This window comes from Mesoplodon mirus (assembly GCF_964341445.2).
Source record: "Mesoplodon mirus genome assembly, chromosome: 6".
In the NCBI taxonomy this organism is placed as follows: domain Eukaryota; kingdom Metazoa; phylum Chordata; class Mammalia; order Artiodactyla; family Ziphiidae; genus Mesoplodon; species Mesoplodon mirus.
This window is the reverse complement of record NC_138982.1, coordinates 35,639,592-35,662,298: the sequence shown is the minus strand read 5'-3', so window position 1 is coordinate 35,662,298 and position 22,707 is coordinate 35,639,592. Positions and strand designations below refer to the sequence as shown.

Here is a 22,707-nt window from a genome sequence, read left to right as displayed (position 1 = left end):
TAAATACAAATGAACGCTATCATAATAACTAACATAAGGTAGATGCTCAGATATCAAATGAATGAATGAGATAATTGTGCTTTAAGCATTTTCCCTCTTTTCAATTAGGAATTCAATTTTATCTTAGAAGTTAAGCATTTTGAATAATAAATTTGACTGTCTAAATATTTCTGAGAAAATTTATAGAAGTCATAGATTTCCCATTGTATGTTCAAATACATTCACAAAATGTGTTATTTTCTGGGTGGGAAACGTGTATACGCTTATTTAAGGTACAGGGAATCATATATATCTGAGTTGGTATCCCAGACCACAAAGAGTAGTAAAGATTATGCAAACTTTAAATAAATTAATCTATTTTCTAAATTGAATAAATGTAAGTCACATTGGTCTTTTGTTTAAATGTAATGTTCCATTTCAGAAAATATCTTTAGCATAGTTTTTGTTTCCTTAGACCATAGATGGTGGCACTTTTCCTGGTGCCTTATTTGTTGCTTTTTATACATAGTTATGGTTTCCTAAAGTTTTAGGACTAAGGATTATATATGGTCTGTTAAAAACAGTATCTTATTTTAAGGCTGTTCATGCCTTATACAGCTTTTCAGTTTCTAAACTTCTGACTGGATATGATAAGTGGTATATTAATGAAGTTAGATATGAAATCAATAATTTGACTTTCATGTAAATGTAAATATTTACTTCCTGATTCTGTTATTGGCCTTTTAGTTGTGCTTCATGTGTGAAAATTAGTATGTTCCATTTGTTTCACTGGAGAACATACCTATAGTACTAACTCTGAGGTATCACTGTCTTTGGATATAGAATTTCTTTTCTCTAAAGAAAGTTAATTAGATATAGAAGTTTATCATGATCACTTTAAATGTTTTAATTGTTTTGTTCCCCGTCCCTGCCCAATTTGAGATGACCATCTTTTAATTTGTTTTCTTATTTGTTTTCTACATGAATACCATGCAGTTGAAACTGAGATTAGTTTATTTTTTGGTAAATCAATGAATTAATCTCAGTTTTGCTGCTGTGACCTTAAGCTAGTTATTCAGTCTGAGCCTCAGATTTTTTATGTTTGAATCACTGCTCTGTTAGTCATTATCAGGGTGGCCTTGGGAAAGTTATTTAAACTTTGTACCTCAGTTTTTCTATCTATAAAATGGGGATATAAATATGTATCTACCTTACAAATTGTTGTAAGGGTTAAAACACTAAAAGAAGTTCCTAGCATGTGGTTAGTGCTAAATAAATATTTGCTGTTTTTCTAAAATATCTTAATTTCTATATGTAATCATACAAATTACAGCTGTCGGGACTTCCCTGGTGACACAGTGTTTAGGAATCTGCCTGCCAGTGCAGGGGACACGGGTTCGCTCCCTTGTCCGGGAAGATCCCACATGCTACAGAGCAACTAAGCCCATGCGCCACAGCTACTGAGGCTGCGCTCTAGAGCCCGGGAGCCACAACTGCTAAGCCCACACACTGCAACTACTGAAGCCTACACCCTCTAAGGCCCATGTGCTGCAACTACTGAGCCCACGTGCTGCAACTACTGAAGCCCGCGTGCCTAGAACCTGTGCTCCCCAACAAGACACCGCCACTGCAATGAGAAGCCCAGGCACCGCAACAAAGAGTAGCCCCCACTCGCCGCAACTAGAGAAAGCCCACGTGCAGCAACGAAGACCCAGGCGCAGCCAAAAACAAAAAAAAAATTATAGCTGTCGTCATTATTTAATATTTTTGTATAATGATCTATTATTTGCATTGTTTCCTTTGCTGGCCCTTGGGAAATGTTTGTATTTATATGAGTTTTTGATACATTGGAATTTAACATGAAGTTTCTTATAAATAATTCTAGTAAATAATTCTGTTGTCAAGAAAAGAAAATTGGCAAAGAGAAAAATTGATATTAAATTTTTAATATTTGATTTTTAATGTTTTTTTTCCTCAGGGTCAATGACTGTATATTGCGAGTAAATGAAGTAGACGTTCGTGATGTGACACATAGCAAAGCAGTTGAAGCATTGAAAGAAGCAGGATCTATTGTACGCTTGTACGTAAAAAGACGGAAACCAGTATCAGAAAAAATAATGGAAATAAAGCTCATTAAAGGTCCTAAAGGTATGAAATAAATCAAACAAAGATAAATTATTAAGTAAGAAATCTCTAAGTGAAATGTAACTATGAAGTTATTTATAACACACATTCTAAGATTAACAGTGCTGGTAATCTACAGAACTTAGTGAATTTTTAGAATTTCTGTGTTATTTCTACTGGTTTTTGGTTTTTTTTTGGCTGTATTGGGTCTTCGTTTCTGTGCGAGGGCTTTCTCTAGTTGTGGCAAGCGGGGGCCACTCTTCATCACGGTGCGCGGGCCTCTCACTGTCACGGCCTCTCTTGTTGCAGAGCACAGGCTCCAGATGCGCAGGCTCAGTAGTTGTGGCTCACGGGCCTAGTTGCTCCGCGGCATGTGGGATCTTCCCAGACGAGGTCTCGAACCTGTGTCCCCTGCATTAGCAGGCAGATTCTCAACCACTGCGCCACCAGGGAAGCCCATTTCTACTGATTCTTGTCTTAAGTAGAATACTGTGCAAACATTTTGCAGTCATGTGTAGTGTTGATATTAACTTGTAATCATTAATCTACAAAGTGCATAAAATGCAGATACACAGGCTAAAAGAAAAAAATTATGAACATGTCATTAGTAGTTACATCTGCAGTGAAGACTGTTAGGATGTGATCTGAATTTTGACAACATGGATGGGATTGAGGATAAATGGAAATACTGATTCTAATTTGTGGCTTCATGGAAAAATGCATAGAGAGCTACAGGTTTGGTGTTAAAGCTATGTGATTTATGAATTATTGAAGTTCCTTACTTAAAATTAATTCATAGAATATTGAAAAGAGAAGAAGCATCTGCATTTCTAAAGCTGTTGGTTCTGCCCACCACCAATTTTTTTTTCTCAGTTTTAATCTTGTGAAAGTGTTAAAAGTGTTAGTAAGAAGTGCAATTATGATGGAAACAAAAGTGAAGCAATTTTACACCATCTCTTTGAACTAACAAACAAATGCATTTTACAGAGACACTTTAAGAAGTAACCTGGGTGGGGTGGGGGGCTTCCCTGGTGGTCCAGCGGCTAAAGACTCCACGCTCCCAATGCAGGGGGCCCGGGTTCGATCCCTGGTCAGGGAACTAGATCCCCTATGCCACAACTAAAGGAGCCTGTGTGCCGCAGCTAAAAGATCCCGCACGGCACAACAAAGATCCTGCGTGCTGCAACTCTGACCTGGCACAGCCAATTTAATTAATTAATTAATTAATTAATTAATTAATTTTTTAAAAAGTGACCTGGGGGTAAAAAGGTACTCATTTGTAACTATAGGAGCACTTATATTTGTAATTGCCCCTGATTACAAAATACTTAGGATATTTAAATACTTAGGATTTCTAGTTTTCAGTCATTTATTTGGACTTAAGTTTACATATATTGGTGAAATTCTAAAGCTAGCGCTTTCCATACAGGTCTTGGGTTCAGCATTGCTGGAGGTGTTGGAAATCAGCATATTCCTGGGGATAATAGCATCTATGTAACCAAAATAATTGAAGGAGGTGCAGCACATAAAGATGGTAAACTTCAGATTGGAGATAAACTTTTAGCAGTAAGTATAAGAAATCCATTGTTTTAAAAATTACTTTGATTTTTTTTTTCTGACAGACTGAATTTCTACACGCCAAAATGTTTAAGTGATATTTCCATGAGTGAATACTAGTCTTGCTTTAGTCAAAACCTGAAAAACGATTCTTTATTTGCCACTACCATTTCCTCTACCAGCTCCCCTCTCTTTTTCTTTCATTCTGTTTAGGGGCTTGGATGCACAGAATTGTTTAGTCGTAATCCTTAGGTTCGTAACATCATCATCCTTTGTTCATGTGTGACCTTGTTTTTCCCTTTCTTACTTTAATTAATTAATCAATTATTTTATTTATAATATAGTAAAAACTGCTAGTCATTACCCAACCCAAGAACTAGAATATCAACAACTTGTGTTCCTCATTCCTTTGTTTTTTAAAGATTGCTTAATCACATACATATTCCTAAATGTTTTGTTTAGTAGTGTTTGTTTTGAAAAAATTTTAAAGGCTATTGTGCTGTATATAGTTTTTTTTAATACTTTTCTCACTCAGTATTGTTTTACTGAGACTTATCCATATTGTTGCCTAGAGCTGAGATTTATTCATTTACCCTCTTCATAATATTCTATTCTGGGACTATAGACTGTATCACAATTTATTTATCCAATCTTTATCAATAACTGTCTTAGTTCATGTTCCCTAGAAAAACAAAACCTGAAGAAAAGCTACTCTGCTAAGGTATTATTGGGAGGTATAACTTCAGAGAAGCTAGAGTGAGTGAAAATGAAAAGTGAGGCAGAGAATGAGGGAAGGCCAATACAACGTATTATGTTTCTGAGCTGGCTATAATTTCATAAGAAAATGTAGCTGATTGCTTGTCATGTAGGACAGTCTTCCAGGCAGGCAAAGTGGAACTGCTAAACCTTAGATCCAGCCATCCAAGGAAAAGAAAGGATTTTATCTACTGACCCCTTTTAGTCTCTTGTCTCTTGTTAGCTAGAGTCTACCCCCATGGGGGTTAACTGTCCTAGATTTCTCGACTGTGTTACCCAGCCCTTCTGGACAAATGCTAGGAAAGCCAGTTCCCACACTCTGGCACAGCACTTCCCCTGAACCCAGAAGTCGTGAGAAGAGCTAGAGCCTCGTGGTCTAGATAGACAGGTCAGATGTGGTCTTCTAATATGTTACAGCTCTCACTACGTGGAACACGTCAGCCATATCCAAGCCCAACCTTTACTCCAGAAAAGGTTGAAAGAGCTTATAATGGTAGGGGACAATATGAGAGTAGCAGTAGCTAGGACTCTCCCCAACCAAGCAACCAAAGCCTAGTGGACACGTAGGCTCAAGTGAATCTGAAAAGGCATACAAACAAAGTCTGGTATAGTGGTGATTTGGTCTGTCTCCTATTTATTTATTTGCCCTTTTTTAATAGTTCGGCTAGGAAGAGCAACTAATTATTTTTGAGTTAATGATAGGGAGGAGGAAGGAACTGTCCTACAACTGCTTCTCTCTAACTTATCCTCTCACAGCTATGACTTGCCACTCTTTCCCCCAAGCTACAACCAACACTCCCGCATCATCGCATACACCCCCCCACCAACACACACCAGTTGCAAACAACCTTCTTTCTCCACTGCGTTTCTCACTTTTATTTTTAATTTCTTAGATACTGTGTCTTCTTTATCCTTCTTCCAGAATCAATTTTAGGGGTAGGGAGCCAGAAATTCATGCTGATTTACCGTTTAGGGAGGCTTTTGTTGCCATAATTCCACTGAAATTATTCAATTCTTAATTCTCACCTTAATTGATGTATCAGGCATTTGACACACCTTCTTCCTTCTTAAAACACTGTTTCCAGTTTGCCTGATAGTCACCCTCTATCTTGCTATTCCTCTTAGCTCACCAGCCATTCCTTTTCATTCTCCTTTTTGGTGCATCTTCTCCCTAACTTCTAAACATTGAAGTGATCCAGGACTCAATACTTGAGTTCTTCTCTTCTCTCTTTGATAGGTGGTCAAATAACTTACTGGGTCTTATTGTACATGATAGTAATAAGTATTGTTTTCTGAACTTCAGTCTCCTTATCTATGTCTCAAGAGTCATCTCACATATAATATACAGTTGGCTCTTTGTATCCATGGGTTCCACATCTGTGGATTCAACCAACTGAAGATCGAAAATATTTGGTGGAAAAAAATTCCAGAAAGTTCCCAAAAGGCAAAACTTGAATTTACAGGCATTTATATTATATTAGGTATTATAAATGAACTAAAGATGATTTAAAGTATAAGGGAGGGTGTGCGTAGCTTATATGCAAATACTACACCATTTTACATAAGGAACTTGAGAATCTGCAAATTTTTTTATCCTCAAGGAGGGTAATGGGGGGTAGTGGGGTTATAGAATCATTCCCCCACAGATACCAAAGTACAACTGTATCTAAAAATGAACTTTCAAATCATGGCAACCCACCCCACCCTGCCCCCCAAAATTCTGCTCTTTGCATAATTTTCACATCTCATTAAATGGGAACTTTATCCTTCTAATTTCCCCAAGTCTAAAACTTTAGGATCATTCTTTTTCTTTCCCACTCCACATTGAATCCCTCAGCAAGTCTTGTCAGCTCTTTTTGTCAGTTATCTAATGCTGCACAAGAAAAAACAAAAATTAGTGGCTAAAATGACAACAATTATTTATTTGCTTACACTTCTGCAATTTGGATAGGTTTGGCCAGGACAGCCTGTCTTTATTCCATATAATGTCTACTGGGGTGGCTCAACTAGGGCCAGGGGTCCACCTCCAAGTTGGCTCACGTATAGTGGACCGGTTGGTTTTGGCTGTCATCTGGGAACTCAACTGGGGCTGTTAGCCAGGTATTCAATTCTCCAGTGGGCTGTCCACATGGCTAACTTGAGCTTCTCACAAAGTGGTGGCCAGGTTCCAAGAGGTACATGCCAGAGTGAGCTTTCCAAGAAGACAGCTCTAATGTGTGGCATTTATTAATCCTCTCTTTGCATCACAGTTACTAATGTCTCATTTCAGGCCATCAGAAGAACAGTTGTGTATTTCAAAATGCAGCAGGTCCTCACTGTACACAGTAGGGTGGGACCATAAAAATGACCATGCAGTTGAAATCCTGCGAAGCATTATTAGTAATCAGTGGGGAAAGTCAGGATTGTTCTGTGACCTTTAGAAGTTTTCATCAAAACATTTAAAAGTCTCCTGCAGTCGATTATAAAGTCACATACTAGGGAAATGGAAAATATACTAAAATGAACATTTGTTTAGTGCACTGTAATTTAAAACACTAGAAACATTTATAGTGTTTTATTTCTTTTTAAAAGAAAATGTTTACCAAAAAGAGGAGCAGTCTAAACCTAATGCTAGCAGAAGAGAAAGGATTAGAACAGAAATTAACAATATAGGAAATAGGACAACCATGTTGTCTATGTTGGTAGAGAAGATCAACAAAACCAAAACTTGGGTCTTAGGAAAGATCAACAAAATTGACAAACCTTTAGCTAGACTGACCAGGAAAAAAAAAATGACTCAAATTTCTAAAAGTAGGAATGAAAGAGAGAACATAAGGGAATACTTTTATTTATGAATAACTCTATACCAACGCATTAGGTAACTTAGATGAAATGGGCAAAGTCCTAGAAAGACACAAACTACCACTCCTATTCAACATTGTACCGAAGATTGTACCCAGAGCAATAAGGGGGAAAAAAATGACATTCCAAGTGGGAAGGAAGAAGTAAAACTTTTGGGATTTTCTTTTAGGTGAATAGTGTGTGTTTAGAAGAAGTTACTCATGAAGAAGCAGTAACTGCCTTAAAGAACACATCTGATTTTGTTTTTTTGAAAGTGGCAAAACCCACAAGTATGTATATGAATGATGGCTATGCACCACCTGATATCACCAACTGTAAGTCTGTTTGCTTAAATCTTGTTTCCTTAGATGTGATGTATTTTAATGAAGGTTCCCAATATAAAGTTTAAACATTATACAAATATTTTTAAAAGAACTATAAAGCATCTTAACCTAATCATTTTAAAAACCAATTTTAAGTCAGAATCTTCATAATAATAAGTGGAGATGGCTTTTTCACCTTTTCACCTGTAATTTCATAGCAGTAATTACTTTTAACATTTAAGGCATTGATTCTCAAACTTTTATATAAGTAACAGTCACCAAAGGTATTTGCAGGTAATGTGGCTTCTTGTTTTGTTCTAATAATTTTTGGATGGAGCACAGAAATATACTTTAACAAACAATTCTTTTAACAAGCAGGGCAATTCTGATGCTTCTGATGCTTCTGGTTCATGGGCTGCACTTTGAGAAACAGTAACTTAAAATATTTGTAAAACTTGGGCTTTTCTATACTCTCAACTGCGTGAGCACAGATATTATCTTTGTACTTCAAGCTCTTAGTGTATTACCTAACTCTGTTAGTGCACAGTACAATTGTATTGCCTAGAAATGAACTGTAATGAAAGTACTTATATAATTTTAAGTTTCCTATTTGATTTTCTTTTTTAATGTACAAGCCGAGATGAGATTTAAATATATTCTTAATGTGTTCATGTTGTTTGAAAAATGAAAGTTTTATTTGTTTGGTATGTTGAGTCAATACTAGAATCATCCATGTGTAATAAAGATCATAAATGTACTCTATAATCTGCTTTTCCAAGTTTTCCTTTTTTAAATTGTAGAATTTTAAAGATATTTGTGATTTTGTGATTTTGTAAGTGGCAATGTTTCCAGTTTTAAAATGTCAAAAAGTTCATTACAATCATTAATCATTAGAAGCTAAATACAAATTATATTTTAAAGTGTATATACTGTCCTCCAGTGATGCATCTTCATTATCTGCTCATTGATTCATTAATTACTCAAGTATAACTGAATTATTTTCTTAATAGTATTCAGTCTTTTTAATGGACAGAGATGATGTCTTATACATCATTTGTGTTAGAAAAGAACTTTACTATTTGTTTAAAGTTCTTCCATATATTTGGTCTTTCACAGAAGCTTTATATAAGGGCTGGATGTATTTTTATTTGTTATTAGGAGATGCAAATTCAATGATAAGCTCTTTTATTCACCAATTTAAATATTAATCTTAATTATTACGCTGCTTTATCTGTTCAAGACAGCTATGTCCCAGTTGTTCCACAGATTGAGAATTGGCATCCTGATTGTGGCCAAATATACAAATAGCCAAGCTGCTTCTTAAAAATATGTTGAACTGGAAAAAATGTTACTTTTTATTGAATTGTCTCTTTTTATATAAAATAATATGACATTTAAAAAATGGCAGAGCTAGTCCTAAAGAGTAGTAAATAATGATTAATTGTTTTCCCTATAGGCATATATAGGATATTTCGTCCCTTTTTTTCCATCTGTTATTGAACTAATAGAATATTGTGAAAAAGTTAAAGTTTACCATGCTAGTTCAACTTCTGTTCTGTTTCTCTTCTTATGAATTTTGTTGTACACTTACAGTCCATGCTCATACTATAGACGCAATTCATAAGTAACTTATTATGTGTGTTTTAAAAAGCATTTGTATTTGAAAACTTTTTACATAAATGATTTTTACCTGTCAGCTCTTGAGAAGCCCTTGCCACCAGACTATTCAACTTACCTGCCTGTCCTTTATGTTGTTAGTCATGTAGTTTCCTCCTCATCAATCTGGCTTTAGTCACTGAAGATTTTAGTGTCGAGCCCATTGTCCTTTGATACACATTCACATTCTCATTCTTAGTGATGTCCAGCCAAAGTGCACACTGATTCATTCAGCAACCTGGCTTCTTTGTTGATCTCTTTCTTTCTAGCTCTCCTGCCCTCCACTCCAACTCAGATACTTGCTTCCAAGACAATAATTTAGATCTTATTATCGTTGATACCTTCACCACCTCCAAAATCTTGATTTAAATCATCCCGTTCTCTGACTACATCCATCAGTTTATTTACTCCTATTCTAACAATTCATCCTCATTTTGACCTTCAATCATTTGACACCATTACTTGGTTGTCCCCTTGTGTTTCTACTTGTCTACTTTTTTTTAACTTAGCCTCCTTGGTTTGTCGTGATATTCACTTCATTGCATATATCTTCCACTTTCTTGCCCTCTCCATCTTCACTGGCAGAATCCCAACCCTGGTTCAACCTGCTGTCTTCATCCATTCCTGCTCCCTAAAAAGCAGAACATGCCTGGAGAAAAGCACAGAATTGTAGTTTAAGTTATGACCATAAATCTCAGATGGGGTCACACTCTTATAGCTGTAATCCACATATGGATAATAGCCAAAATATGGTACCCAGGAATAAAAGGAGGTTTATTACTGAAAAAAAAAAAGTTCATCGGATCTGATAGAGAACATAGTTTCTTTGATGATATTAAAATTCTCATGCTTTTGCATTTATATATCTTTTCACTTTTAATTTATATTCTCTTCAGGTGGAAGGCCTTGTTAAACTTCTGATTTGGCCACTGCTCTCTTCCTGCTTTTACTTTAAGCTCTTCCACTTGGCTTCTTTCCTAAACTTTGGAGGGTTTGGGTCATTAATCTTGATATCTAAGGACAATAATTTAGCCTCCCTTGTTTTGTAGTTCTCTGAGGAATCTTTTTACTTAGGATTTGGGGTATAGGAAATAGCACTGTTTTAACTAATCATTCTTTGTGCAGTCATTTCTTTGACAGGAACATTGATTTTTAGTTCCTGCCGTATGAGATACTATGCCTTACATGTGAGAATGACTCCTTCAGAAAAGGTCCATTTGAGTAAAGGCACAGTCTGGATATGGTAGAGAAAAGGTACATTTTCTGGCTTGAGAAGTTGACTGAATTTCTTGCCCAGTTGGGTTTGTTTCTTTGTTTGTTTGTTGTTTCAGCCAAACTTGATAATGTAGCAAAGAAATTTGAGTAAAAAATCAGTAAACTCTGGACTTTAAATGGCCAGTGATTATAATGGTTCACATGCATGTCTGTTGCTTTAGGGCAACATGCCGGTTCCCTTGAAAATCACAGATATTCTTACACATCACCCAAGAAAGACTTTGGACTTCAGAAGAGCCATTGGTAGAAAATCCTTTGGCTCAAATGCAGAAGAGTATCTTATATATGAATTGGACGGGAAGAAATTGCTATTGGAGACTGCAAACGTGTAAACTCAAAGATGGCTCTGGACTTCTAAGCCCTATACTATTAATAGACATTATAGACTTTTTCCTTTTTGTATGATTACAGAAAGAGATGTATGGATGCTATCTCCTTTTTTTTTTTTTTTTTTTTTTTGCTCTCTTCTTTTGATAGCACATAATTGTTTCCAGTACACCATACTTGCAGTCACTGCCTACTGTCTTTCACTCAGGTTACTTCACTCATATATGTAACCTGTCTGGCCACTATAGTAATTTGAATTAATGATCCTTGCATTTTTGTTTTCCCAGTGGGTGTTATAATGTTTTGTGCATGGAAGGCACTCGGTAATGTAGTGAAAGAAGAGATTCATGGTTAAATAATAAATATTACAGCTAGATTTTGAAATGCCTAGTAACTTTATCATAGTTAATACCTCAAGAAAGTTAAATATTGTTTCTATGTGTTTTGATAATAATGCACATAATTCAGATGTGTTGTGCTTTTGGAAGTTACAACTGAAATGTGTTGCTTACCTGGGCCAGGAACAGCTTTGTAATTTTCTGTTCTTAGCTCTCACTAGAATTACAGTTGATGAACTATAATGATGTTTTTTATTATTGAAATGAACCAATAAATAATGTTTGCTTGTTTTTTATTCCTATTTTTTATCGGGTTTCCATTCTTTTATGGTGCATTAAAAGGAATAATTATAAATTGGGTTGACAGATCTGAGCTGGTGTCAGGGCATGTCTTTTTTTTTAAATAGGCTTTATATTTTAGAGCAATTTTAGGTTCACAGAAATATTAAGCAAAGGTACAGAAATGTCCCACGTGCATAGCCTCTCCTATTACCAACATCTACCAGAGTGGTACGTTTGTTACAATTGATGACCCTACATTGCCATATCATTACCCAAAGCCCATAGTATACATTAGGGTTCACTCTTGATGTTGTACATCCTATGGGTTTGGACAAATGTATAATGACATGTACCCACTATCAGTATCATACAGAGTGGCTTCATTGCCCTAAACATCCTGTGCACTGCCTATTCATCCCTCCCTCCCCTCTAGCCTCTGGCATCCACTGATCATTTTACTGCCTCCATAGTTTTGCCTTTTCCGGATTGTCATGTAGTTGGAATCATACAGTATGTAGCCTTTTAAAATCTTAACTTTTTACACCTAAAACTAACACAACATTGTAAATCAACTGTACTCCAATAAAAATTAAAAACAAAAAACAAATATGTCATATTTTACTTTTCATAAAATACATTTTAGATAATTTGATTAACATTTCCAGTTTACCTGAAACTCACAAAATGGCATTGAATATATCACATATGTCCAATTGAAATACCCAAATTACACCAAAAAGCCTCAAACTCCTTAAAAACAATTAAAATAATTAATTAAGCCCTCTGCTGATTTTGTGAAATTTGAGATAACAATTCAGTAAATATTTTAAAATATAGCACAGGCTAAAGTTTTCCATAAACTTTTGAATTAAAGAAGGCCTAGATGTTTGAAAAAAACAAAAAAACAAACCTTCTTTCACGTAGTAATGTGCATGAGTTTTTAATTCCTTTGGGTAAATAACCAAGGAGTGCAATTGCTGGATCGTATGGTATGAATATGTTTGGTTTTATAAGAAACAGCCAAATTGTCTTCCAAAGTGGCTGTACCATTTTGCTTTCCCACCAACAACGTATGAAAGTTCTGTTACTCCACATCCTCACAAGCATTTTGTGTTATCACTGTTCTGGTTTTTAGCCATTCTAATAGTTATTCAGCAGTATCACATTGATTTAATAAGCATTTCCTTGATGTCATATGACAAGGAGTATCTGTTCATATGCTTATTTGCCATCTGTATATCTTTTTTGGTGAGGTGTCTGTTAAGAGTCTTCGGCACATTTTTAAATTGGATTGTTTATTGTCTTGTTGAGTTTAAGAGCTCTTTGCATATTTTGGCTAAAGTTCATTATCACATATATTTTTTGCAGATATTTTCTCCCAGTCTGTGGCTTGTCTTTTCATTCACTAGACAGTGTCTTTCACAGAGCAGAAATGTTTAATTTTAATGAGGTCTACCTTGTCAGTTTTCTTTCATGGGTCGTGCCTTTGGTGTTGTATCTGAAAAACCATTGCCAAACCCAAGATCATCAAGATGTTCTCCTATGTTATCTTCTAGGATTTTTATAGTTTGGGGTTTTACTATGTCTGTGATCCATTTTGAATTAATTTTCACATGGTTTATATCTAGATTCTTTTTTTTTTATGTGGATGTCCAGTTGTTCTAATAACATCTGTTGAAAAGACTGCCTTTGCTCCATTGTGTTTGCCTTTGCTCCTTTATCAGTGATCAGTTGCCTATATATGAGTCTACTTCTGGATTCTCTGTTATATTCCATTGATCTAATATTTTCCTTTTCTTTTGCCAATATCGCACTGTCTTGATTACTGTTCCTTTTTAGGAGGTCTTGAACTCAGGTAGTATCAGCCCTCCAACTTTGTTCTTCTGCTTCATTATTGGGTTGTCTATTCTAGGTGTTTTGCCTCTCTATATAAACTCTACAATCAGTTTGACAATATCCACAAATAACTTACTAGTATTTTGATTGGGGTTGCATTGAATCTGTAGATCAAGTTGAGAAGAACTAACATCTTGACAGTATTGAGGCTTCCTATCCATGAACATAGGCTCTCTCTCGATTTATTTAGTTCTTCTTTGATATCTTTCATCAGAGTTTTTGTAGTTTTGCTCACGTAGATCATTAGATTTATACCTAAGTATATCATTTTAGGGGATGCTAATGTAAATGGTAGTGTGTTTTTAATTTCAAATTTCACTTGTTCATTGCTGGTATACAGGAAAGCAGTCAACTTTATATATTAACCTTGTATAAAGGTTAATATATACAATATATATAATATATCTTGCAACCTTGCTATAATTGCTTATTAGTTCCATGAGTTTTTTTGGTCAGTTCTTTCAGATTTTCTACATAGACAATCATGACATCTACAAAGACAATTCTATTGCTTCTTTCTCAATCTACATACCTTTTGTTTCCTTTTCCTATGTTAATGCATTAACTAAGACATCCTTCACTTGCTCCTAATTTTAGTGGTAAAGCTTCAAGCTCCTCACCATTAAGTATTATGTTAGCTGTCGGATGTTTGTATTCTTTTTTTTTTTTTTTTTTTTTTTTGCGGTACGCAGGCCTCTCACTGTTGTGGCCTCTCCCGTTGCGGAGCACAGGCTCTGGACGCACAGGCTCAGTGGCCATGGCTTATGGGCCCAGCTGCTCCGCAGCGTGTGGGCTCTTCCCGGACCGGGACACTAAACTGTGTCCCCTGCATTGGCAGGCGGTCTCTCAACCACTGTGCCACCAGGGAAGCCCGAGTATTCTTGATCAGGTTGACAATACTTCCCACTATTCCTAGTTAACTGAGAGATTTTCTTATAAATTGATATTTTGGATTTTATCAAATGCTTTTTCTTTATCTATTGATATGATTACATGACTTTTCTTTAGCCTGTTGTTGTGATGGATCATATTGTTTTTTGCATGGTGAACCAGCCTTGCATACCTGGGATAAATCCCAGATGCTTGTGGTACATAATTCTTTTTATATATTGTTGGATTTGATTTGCTGATATCTTGTTGAAGATTCTTCCATTTATGTTCATGAGTGATGTTGTTCTAGAGGGTTTTTTCTTATGATTTCTTTGTTTGGTTTTGTTAGGATAATGCTGGCCTCATAGAATGAGTTAGGAAGTATTCCCTTGGCTTCTGTCTGCTGGAAGAGGTTATAGAGAATTGGTGTAATTCCTTTCTTAAAAGTTTGGTAGAACTCACCACTGAAGGTTATCATTATTGATTCAATTTCTTTAAGAGATATAGGCTTGTTCAGATTGCCTGTTTCTTTCTTGTGAGTTTTGACAGATTGTGTCTTTCAAGGAATTGGTCCATTTCATCTAGGTTATCAAATCTGTGGGCATAGAGTTGTTCGTAGTACTTACTATTCTTTTAATCTCCATGGAATCTGTAGTGATGTGCCCTCTTTCATTTCTGTCTTCTCTCTTTTTTTTTTAGTTAGCCTGGCTGGAGGCTTATTGATTTTATTGATCTTTTCAAAGAACCAACTTTTGGTTTTATTGATTTTTTTAATCTGTTGATTTCCTGGTTTTATTTATTTATTTATTTATTTATTTATTTATTTTTGGCTGCGTCGGGTCTTCTTGCTGCATGCAGGCTTTCTCCAGTTGCAGCGAGCTGGGGCTACTCTTCATTGCAGTGCGCGGGCTTCTCATTGTGGTGGCTTCTCTTGTTGCAGAGCTCGGGATCTAGGCACGTGGGCTTCAGTAGTTGTGGCACGCAGGCTCTAGAGCGCAGGCTCAGTAGTTGTGGTGCACAGGCTTCATTGCTCCACGGCATGTGGGATCTTCCTGGTCCAGGGCTCAAACCCATGTCCCCTGCATTGGCAGGTGGATTCTTAACCACTGCGCCACCAGGGAAGCCCAGATTTCCTGTTTTTAATTTCATTGATTTCTGCTCTATTTTTATTATTTTTTTCCTCCTGCTTACTTTGAATTTAATTTACTCTTTTTCTAGTTTTATCAGGTGGAAGCTAAGATGATTCATTTTAGATCTTTTTTTCTAATATATGCATTCAATACTATAAATTTCCCTCTAAGCACTGCTTTTGCTGTATCCCACAGATTTTTTTTTTTTTTTTTTTTTTTTCAGTACACGGGCCTCTCACTGTTGTGGCCTCTCCCGTTGTGGAGCACAGGCTCTGGACGCACAGGCTCAGCGGCCATGGCTCACCAGCCCAGCCACTCCGCAGCTTGTGGGATCTTCCCGGACTGGGGCACGAACCCATGTCCCCTGCATCGGCCAGCGGACTCTCAACCACTGCGCCACCAGGGAAGCCCCTATCCCACAGATTTTGATAGGTTGTGTTTTCATTTTCATTTAGTTCAAAACATTTTTTAAATTTCTCCAGAGATTTCTTCTTTGACCCAAGCGTTATTTAGGAGTGTGTTTGTGTTATTTAATCACCATGTATTGGGGGATTTTTAGCTATCATATTGTTATTGATTTCTAGTTTAATTTCACTGTGGTCTGAGAACGGACATTGTATGATTTCTATTTTTTTTTTTAATTAGTTAAGGTATGTTTCATAGCCCAGAACATGTTCTATCTTGGTGAATGTTATGTGGGAGCTTAAGAAAAATATGTGTTCTGCTGTTGTTGGATGAAGTAGTCTATGGGTGTCCATCATATCCAGTTGATTAGTGATGTTACTGAGTTCAGCTATGTCCTTACTGATTTTCTACCTGCTGTATTTGTTCATTTCTGATAAAGAGGTGTGGATTAATCTGTTTCTCTTTTCAGTTCTATCTGTTTTGGCCTCACATAGTTTGACACTTTGTTGTTAGGTGTTAAAGATTATCATGTCTTCTTGGAGAATTGACCACTTTATCATTAAGAAATGCCTTTCTTTAACCTAGATAATTTTCCTTACTTTGAAGTCTTCTCTGTCTGAAATTAATATAGCTACTCCTGCTTTCTTTTGATTAGTGTTAGCATGGTATATCTTTTTCCATTCCTTTACTTTTAATATATAGGCCTTTATATTTAAATTGGCTTTCTTGTAGACAGTATATCTTGGTTTTTTGACCCACTCTTGACAGTATCTGTCTTCGAATTGGTGCATTTAGGCCATTGATGTTTTAAGTGATTATTGATATAGTTGGATTAATGTCTATGATATTTGCTACTCTTTTCTATTTGTTACCCTGTTCTTTGCTCCTGTATTTGTATCCATTTTTTTTTACATTCTGTAATGTACTTTTTTACATTACATTTTACATTTTTTTTACATTCCTGTATCCATTTTTTTCCTGCCTTTTATGGCTTTAATTAAGCATTTTGCGTGATTCTGTTTTCTCTCCTTTCTTAGTGTGTTAGTTACATTCTCTTTTACTTTTTTTTAGTGGTTGCCCTAGAGTTTGCAATATACATGTATAGTAATCTAAGTCCACTTTGAAGTAACACTGTACAGGTTTTTTTTTTTTTTTTTTTTTTTTTTTTTGCTGTACGCAGGCCTCTCACTGTTGTGGCCTCTCCCGTTGCGGAGCACAGGCTCCGGACGCGCAGGCCCAGCGGCCATGGCTTACGGGCCCAGCCGCTCCGCGGCACGTGGGATCCCCCCGGACCAGGACACGAATCCGCGTCCCCTGCATCAGCAGGCGGACTCTCAACCACTGCGCCACCAGGGAAGCCCAACACTGTACAGCTTTATGGGTAGTGTGAGTTCCTTATAATAACAAAATAATCCTAATTCCTCCCTCCCATCCCTTGTATCATTGCTGACATTCATTTCATTTATACATAAACATATATACAGACATAGTCGAATACAGTATTGCTGTTGTTTTGAACAAAGTGTTATTTGTCAGATCAATCAGGAATAAGAAAAATGAGTTTTATTTTACCTTTGCTTATTCCTTCATCAGTGCTCTTCCTTTCTTTCTGTGTAACTGAGTTTCTGACCTACTAACGTCCCTTCTCTCTAAAGAACTTCTTTTAACATGTCAAAAGGCAGATCTACTAGCAATAAATATTCCCTCAATTTTTGTTTAAGGAAGTCTTTACTTCTTCACTTTTGAAGGATAATTTCACAGGTGGGTTTGTTCTCTTAACACTGCATTTTCACTCCACTGTCTTGCTTGAATGGTTTCTGAGGAGAAGTCATATGTAATTCTTACCTTGCACCTCTATCAGTAAGGTGAGGTTTTTTCCCATGACTTTTTTTAGGGCTTTTCTTCCTTTTTTTTTTTTTTTTTTCCTGTAGTTTGAAAAGGATATGCCTAGGTGTAACTTTTCTTTGCATTTAACCTGCTTAGTGTTCTCTGAGCTTCCTAGATCTATGGTTTGGTGTCTGGCATTAATTGGAGGGAATTCTCATCATTATTGTTTCAAAGATTTCTTCTATTCCTTTCTCTCCCTTTTCTCCTTTTGGTATTCTCATTACATATCTGTCACACCTTTTGTAGTCCTACCACTGTTCTTGGATATTCTGTTCTGGTTTTTCTCCCCCCGTCATTTTCTCTCGTTGCTTTTCAGTTTTAGAGGTTGCCACTGAGATATCCTCAGGCTCAGAGTCTTTCCTCAGCCGTGTCCAGGCTTCTAGTAGCTCATAAAAGACACTCTTCATTTCTGCTACAGAGTTTCCGATCTCTAGTATTTCTTTTCGTTTCTTTCTCAGAGTTTTCATCTCTCCGCTAGTATTGCCCATCTGTTCTTGCATACTGTGTTCTTCATCCATCAGAGCCATTAGCACGTTAATCATGATTGCTTCAAATGCCTGGTCTGATCATCCCAACCTCCCTGCCATAGATGAGTCTGGCTCTTATGCTTGCTCTGTCTCTTCAAACTGTGTTTTTGCCTTTTTGTATGTCTTGTCGTTTTTTCTTGATAGCCAGGCACGATGTACTGGATAAAAGGAACGGCTGTAAATACGCCTTTAGTAATATGGTGATAAGGTGTTGGAGTGGAAAAGTGTTGAATAGGCCTGTGATTAAGTCTCAGTCTCTTAGTGACCTTGTGCCTCTGCAGTGCTCTTCACAGTGCTTCTCAGTATTCTCCCCTGTTCTGCTCCCTTAGGACAGGATGGCTAGAATTGGCTAGATTTGGTTATTTCCCTTCCCCCAGCTCTGTTGGGCTCTGACAAAACCCCAGCAGGTGAGGCTCTGGTTAAATAGTTTCTTCTGAGGACAGACTGTAAAGAAGAACAAAATGCTCTTAATGTATTTCAAAATGGTTCCTTTTCCCCTCCTTCTGCCAGAAGCATGACAGAATTTTTCTCCAGTATTCACTGTGAGAACCTGTGGAGTTCTAGGAGGTAAGACTCACAAAAATGTGGAGCCCCTGATGATGGGGTCCCCCTGGAGTTTTTGACTCCCAAAGTCATCCACACTGAGCCCCCAACAATATGTTAATTACAGTTCAGGTTACTCTACCCCAGCACTTGTTACCACAGAGATTTCTGCTCTAGTAAGTTGTGATTTTCTGTATTCACCTATCAGTCTCCTTAATTGGGGGGGACAGTGTTTTGCCCTATGACTTCTATCTTAAGCATCTAAGAAGGGTTGTTGATTTTTCAGTTTGTTCACCTTTTTAGTTGTTGTTAGGACAGAGTAATGACTCAAAGCTTCTTATATGCCAAACTGGAAACCAGAAGTCCCTCAATTTATTCTAAAACTTTGTCAAGCATAGTCTTTTTGCACCTATTTTTAAGCTTTTGGTTTTCGTTATTCACAACCAGAGTTTGAGTATACAGTTGATCATTGAACAACATGGGTTTGAACTATGTGGGTCCACTTATACGTGGATTTTTTTCAGTACGTACTACAGATCTGCGGTTAGCTGAATCTGTGGATGCAGAACTATGGATATGGAGGCCCAACTATAAAGTTATATGTGCATTTTCAATTTTTTGGAGGGTCGGTACTTCTAACCCCCATGTTGTTCAGGGAGCAGCCATATATACTTTCTAAAAACATTAATCTGCAAAATAACTTCTTAGAAAAATAAAGTTATTGTACTTAAGACTGATTTGGTTCAGTCTTTCCTCTGACAGTCTTTTGAATAATCTTTCCTGGATTTCATTGTGCAAATCAATTACTGTAACTCCAGTTACTGTAAAACTAAACTCCTTTTTAGTTCTGTTTTCTCAGAGAAACAAAATGGAATAAGTTTGCTTTACTAATCTGAATTTCTAAACTAGTTTTTACCTGGAAACTTGAGCTTCTCTAATTTTTTTACCTAACAAATAAATTTTCTCTACCAAATTCTATTATATAAATGAGTGAATATGAATTATACATTAATTAACTTTGAAACTGATAATCCACAAATGTGGTACTGAATGGTATGTTTCCTTTTTCAAGTGTTTTTTTTACTTACTTTATTTTAAAGCTTCTTCTCAGCCTGTTGATAACCATGTTAGCACATCTTCCTACTTGGGCCAGACACCAGCATCACCAGCCAGATATTCACCTGTTTCGAAAGCAGTGCTTGGAGATGATGAAATTACAAGGTAATAAACTGAATAGTCATCCTTCTTACAAAGCCAACTATTAGATGGAGCTATAATTAGCCAACTAGGATAGTCACAATTTTCAGGACTAATTTTATTAACAGATAATGAACCTAAACCTTACTTTTTTTATTGGAGGGTTCATTGAAGGGCCATAAGTGTAAAAATATATTACAAATAAATCACTGCTTTTTTTTAGTGTTGCTATTTATTCTGACACCTAAAATTTACTTCCATCTAACATTACTAACGTTACTCACTGACAGTTTTTTAGATTAACTGTCTCTTTTTTGGTGGTACACGGGCCTCTCACTGTTGTGGCCTCTCCCGTTGCGGAGCACAGGCTCCAGATGTGCAGGCTCAGTGGCCATGGCTCACGGGCCCAGCCGCTCCGTGACATGTGGGATCCTCCCGGACCGGGGCACGAACTCATGTCTGCTGCACTGGCAGGCGGACTCTCAACCATTGCGCCACCAGGGAAGCCCTAACTGTCTTTTTATTCCCCAAAAAACTCTTTTATCTAAGTGGGGAAAAAAAATGAAAAAATATTTTAGATCTTTTTCACATTATTCAACATAGTAATATGATATTATGTTTGAACAGTTTGCTTTATAGCTTTTGTAGAAGTAAGTTTTGTAGAAGTATTTCATATTATAGCATTTAATGTTAAAATGTATGACAATTCATGTCATTTTATGTTTTTATTAATTGTATTATTGTTGGCATTATTATTTTTGAACCTTTATAATCATAATTATTCTTTATCTGTCAGACTCCTGAGTCTAAGCAGTGATCTCTTAAATGTCAGATAGGGGTGTTTGTCTTTGTCCTCTTCTTCAGGAGTTAGCAATATTGAGAACTTAATTTAATAGGTGCTCAGTAATTGTTTTAGGATGAAAATTACCGGAAAGAATAGTGTTTGTGATTATACGTTTGTGGTGTGAATTCTCGCCTGTTAATCTTTAGGCTGTACTAGTATACTGACCTATCGTGGTTGTTTTATTGTTGCTGTTATTTTCTAATACTGCTTATTTATAGAAGTAAAGAGGAAGTAGTTAATGGCTTATCTAGTCTTTAATCAGCATATTTTTCAAATTAAAAATATGTCATATTAGCATCTTGATTGCTGTTCCCCATCTTTTTTCACTGCATATCTCTTGTCTAGAATATTTGTTGGACTCTGCAGTATTACACAACAGGCCTACCTGTTTTCTGTATTCTTCTATAAAAATCAGGCAGTTGATTATTGAATATGTCTTCCTAAATGGTGAGTGTTTTATCACTCCCTTTTGATCATTATACTCCTTTGCCCAGATAATGAAGTACAGATATCTTTACTTCATATTAGAAGTTCTCCACAATTTAACCCTAAACAATTTTTCAGAGATTATATCACATTACCAATAAAAAGAGAAAATAAAAGAAATCCCAACATACAAACAGTTAATAATTCTGAAGTTCATTTTCTAACAGCTTTATTGAGATATGATTTACAAACCATACAGTTTACCATTTAAAATGTACAACACAGTGATTTTTAGTATATTACATTATAAATTTTTAAAATTGTGGTAAAATGTATATAACATAAAATTTGCTATTGTAACCATTTTCAAATTGCGATTCAGTGGCATTAATTGCATTCACGATGTTTATGACCAACACCACTATCTTTTTCCAAACCCTGTTCAGGACTTCTCTGGTGATCCAGTGATTAAGACTCCACGCTTCCCAGCTGCATAGCACAGGGAGATCAGCTCGGTGCTTTGTGACCAGCTGGGAGGGTGGGAGGGAGACACAAGAGGGAAGAGATATGGGGATATATGTATATGTATAGCTGATTCACTTTGTTATAAAGCAGAAACTAACACACCATTATAAAGCAATTATATTCCAATAAAGATGTTTAAAAAAAAAAAAAGACTCCACGCTTCCAATGCAGGGAGCGTGGTTTGATCCTGGTCAGGGAACTAAGATCCCACATGCCACATGGGACAGCAAAAGAAAAGAAACCCTTTTCATCGCTTCAGACAAACTCTATAACCATTATGCAATAATTCCACATTTCCCTGTTCTCCCAGCTCCTGGTAACTTCTAATCCACATTTTGTCTCTCTGAATTTGCATATTCTAAAATTGTTCATGTAGTGGAATCTTATAATACTTAACCTTTTGTATCTGGCTTCTTTCACGTAGCATAATGATGTTTTCAAGATTCATACATGTTGTAGCATGTATCAGAACTTCATTTCTGGTTATGGCTGAATAACATTTCATTATATGTATGTACCACATTTTGTTTATCCATTCATCTGTTGATGGACACTTGGGTTGTTTCCACCTTTTGGGTATTGTGAATAATGCTGTGATAAACACTGGCATGCACATAGCTGCTTGCATACCTGCTTTTAGTTCCTTTAGATACATACCGAGAAGTGGAATTACTGGGTCATATGGTAACTATGTTTAGGTTCATGAGGAACCACCTAACTGTTTTCTGTAGCAGCCACCCCATTTTACATTCCCACCATCAATATATGAGGATTCCAATTTCTCCACATCTTCAGCAACATTTGTTTTTTCTCTTTTGTTTTGTTTTATAGCCATTGTTGTAGGTGAGACGTATCTTACTTACTGTGATGTTGATGCATTTCCGTAGTTCCTAATGATGTTGAGCATCTCTTCAAATGCTTATGTTATTTGAAAAATCAATTTATTTTCCTCTGGAAATACTATTGGATTTCAGCAGGGTATTTTTAAATTATTATTTGCTAATGCAAAATTATAATTCA

The 22,707-nt window shown here is 36.3% G+C and overlaps 1 protein-coding gene across 10 annotated transcripts in view; it reads left to right on the top strand.

Annotated features, from left to right (window-relative positions):
* Positions 1–22,707, top strand: part of DLG1 (discs large MAGUK scaffold protein 1) — a 288,677-nt gene that overhangs the window by 171,436 nt on the left and 94,534 nt on the right. For all 10 annotated transcript variants that reach the window (XM_082625021.1, XM_082625022.1, XM_082625027.1 and 7 more), the window contains 4 exons: positions 1,958–2,127; positions 3,533–3,669; positions 7,427–7,571; positions 19,796–19,916. In XM_082625021.1, the coding sequence (XP_082481147.1) occupies positions 1,958–2,127; positions 3,533–3,669; positions 7,427–7,571; positions 19,796–19,916 (573 nt within the window). The remainder of the gene's footprint in view (positions 1–1,957; positions 2,128–3,532; positions 3,670–7,426; positions 7,572–19,795; positions 19,917–22,707) is intronic.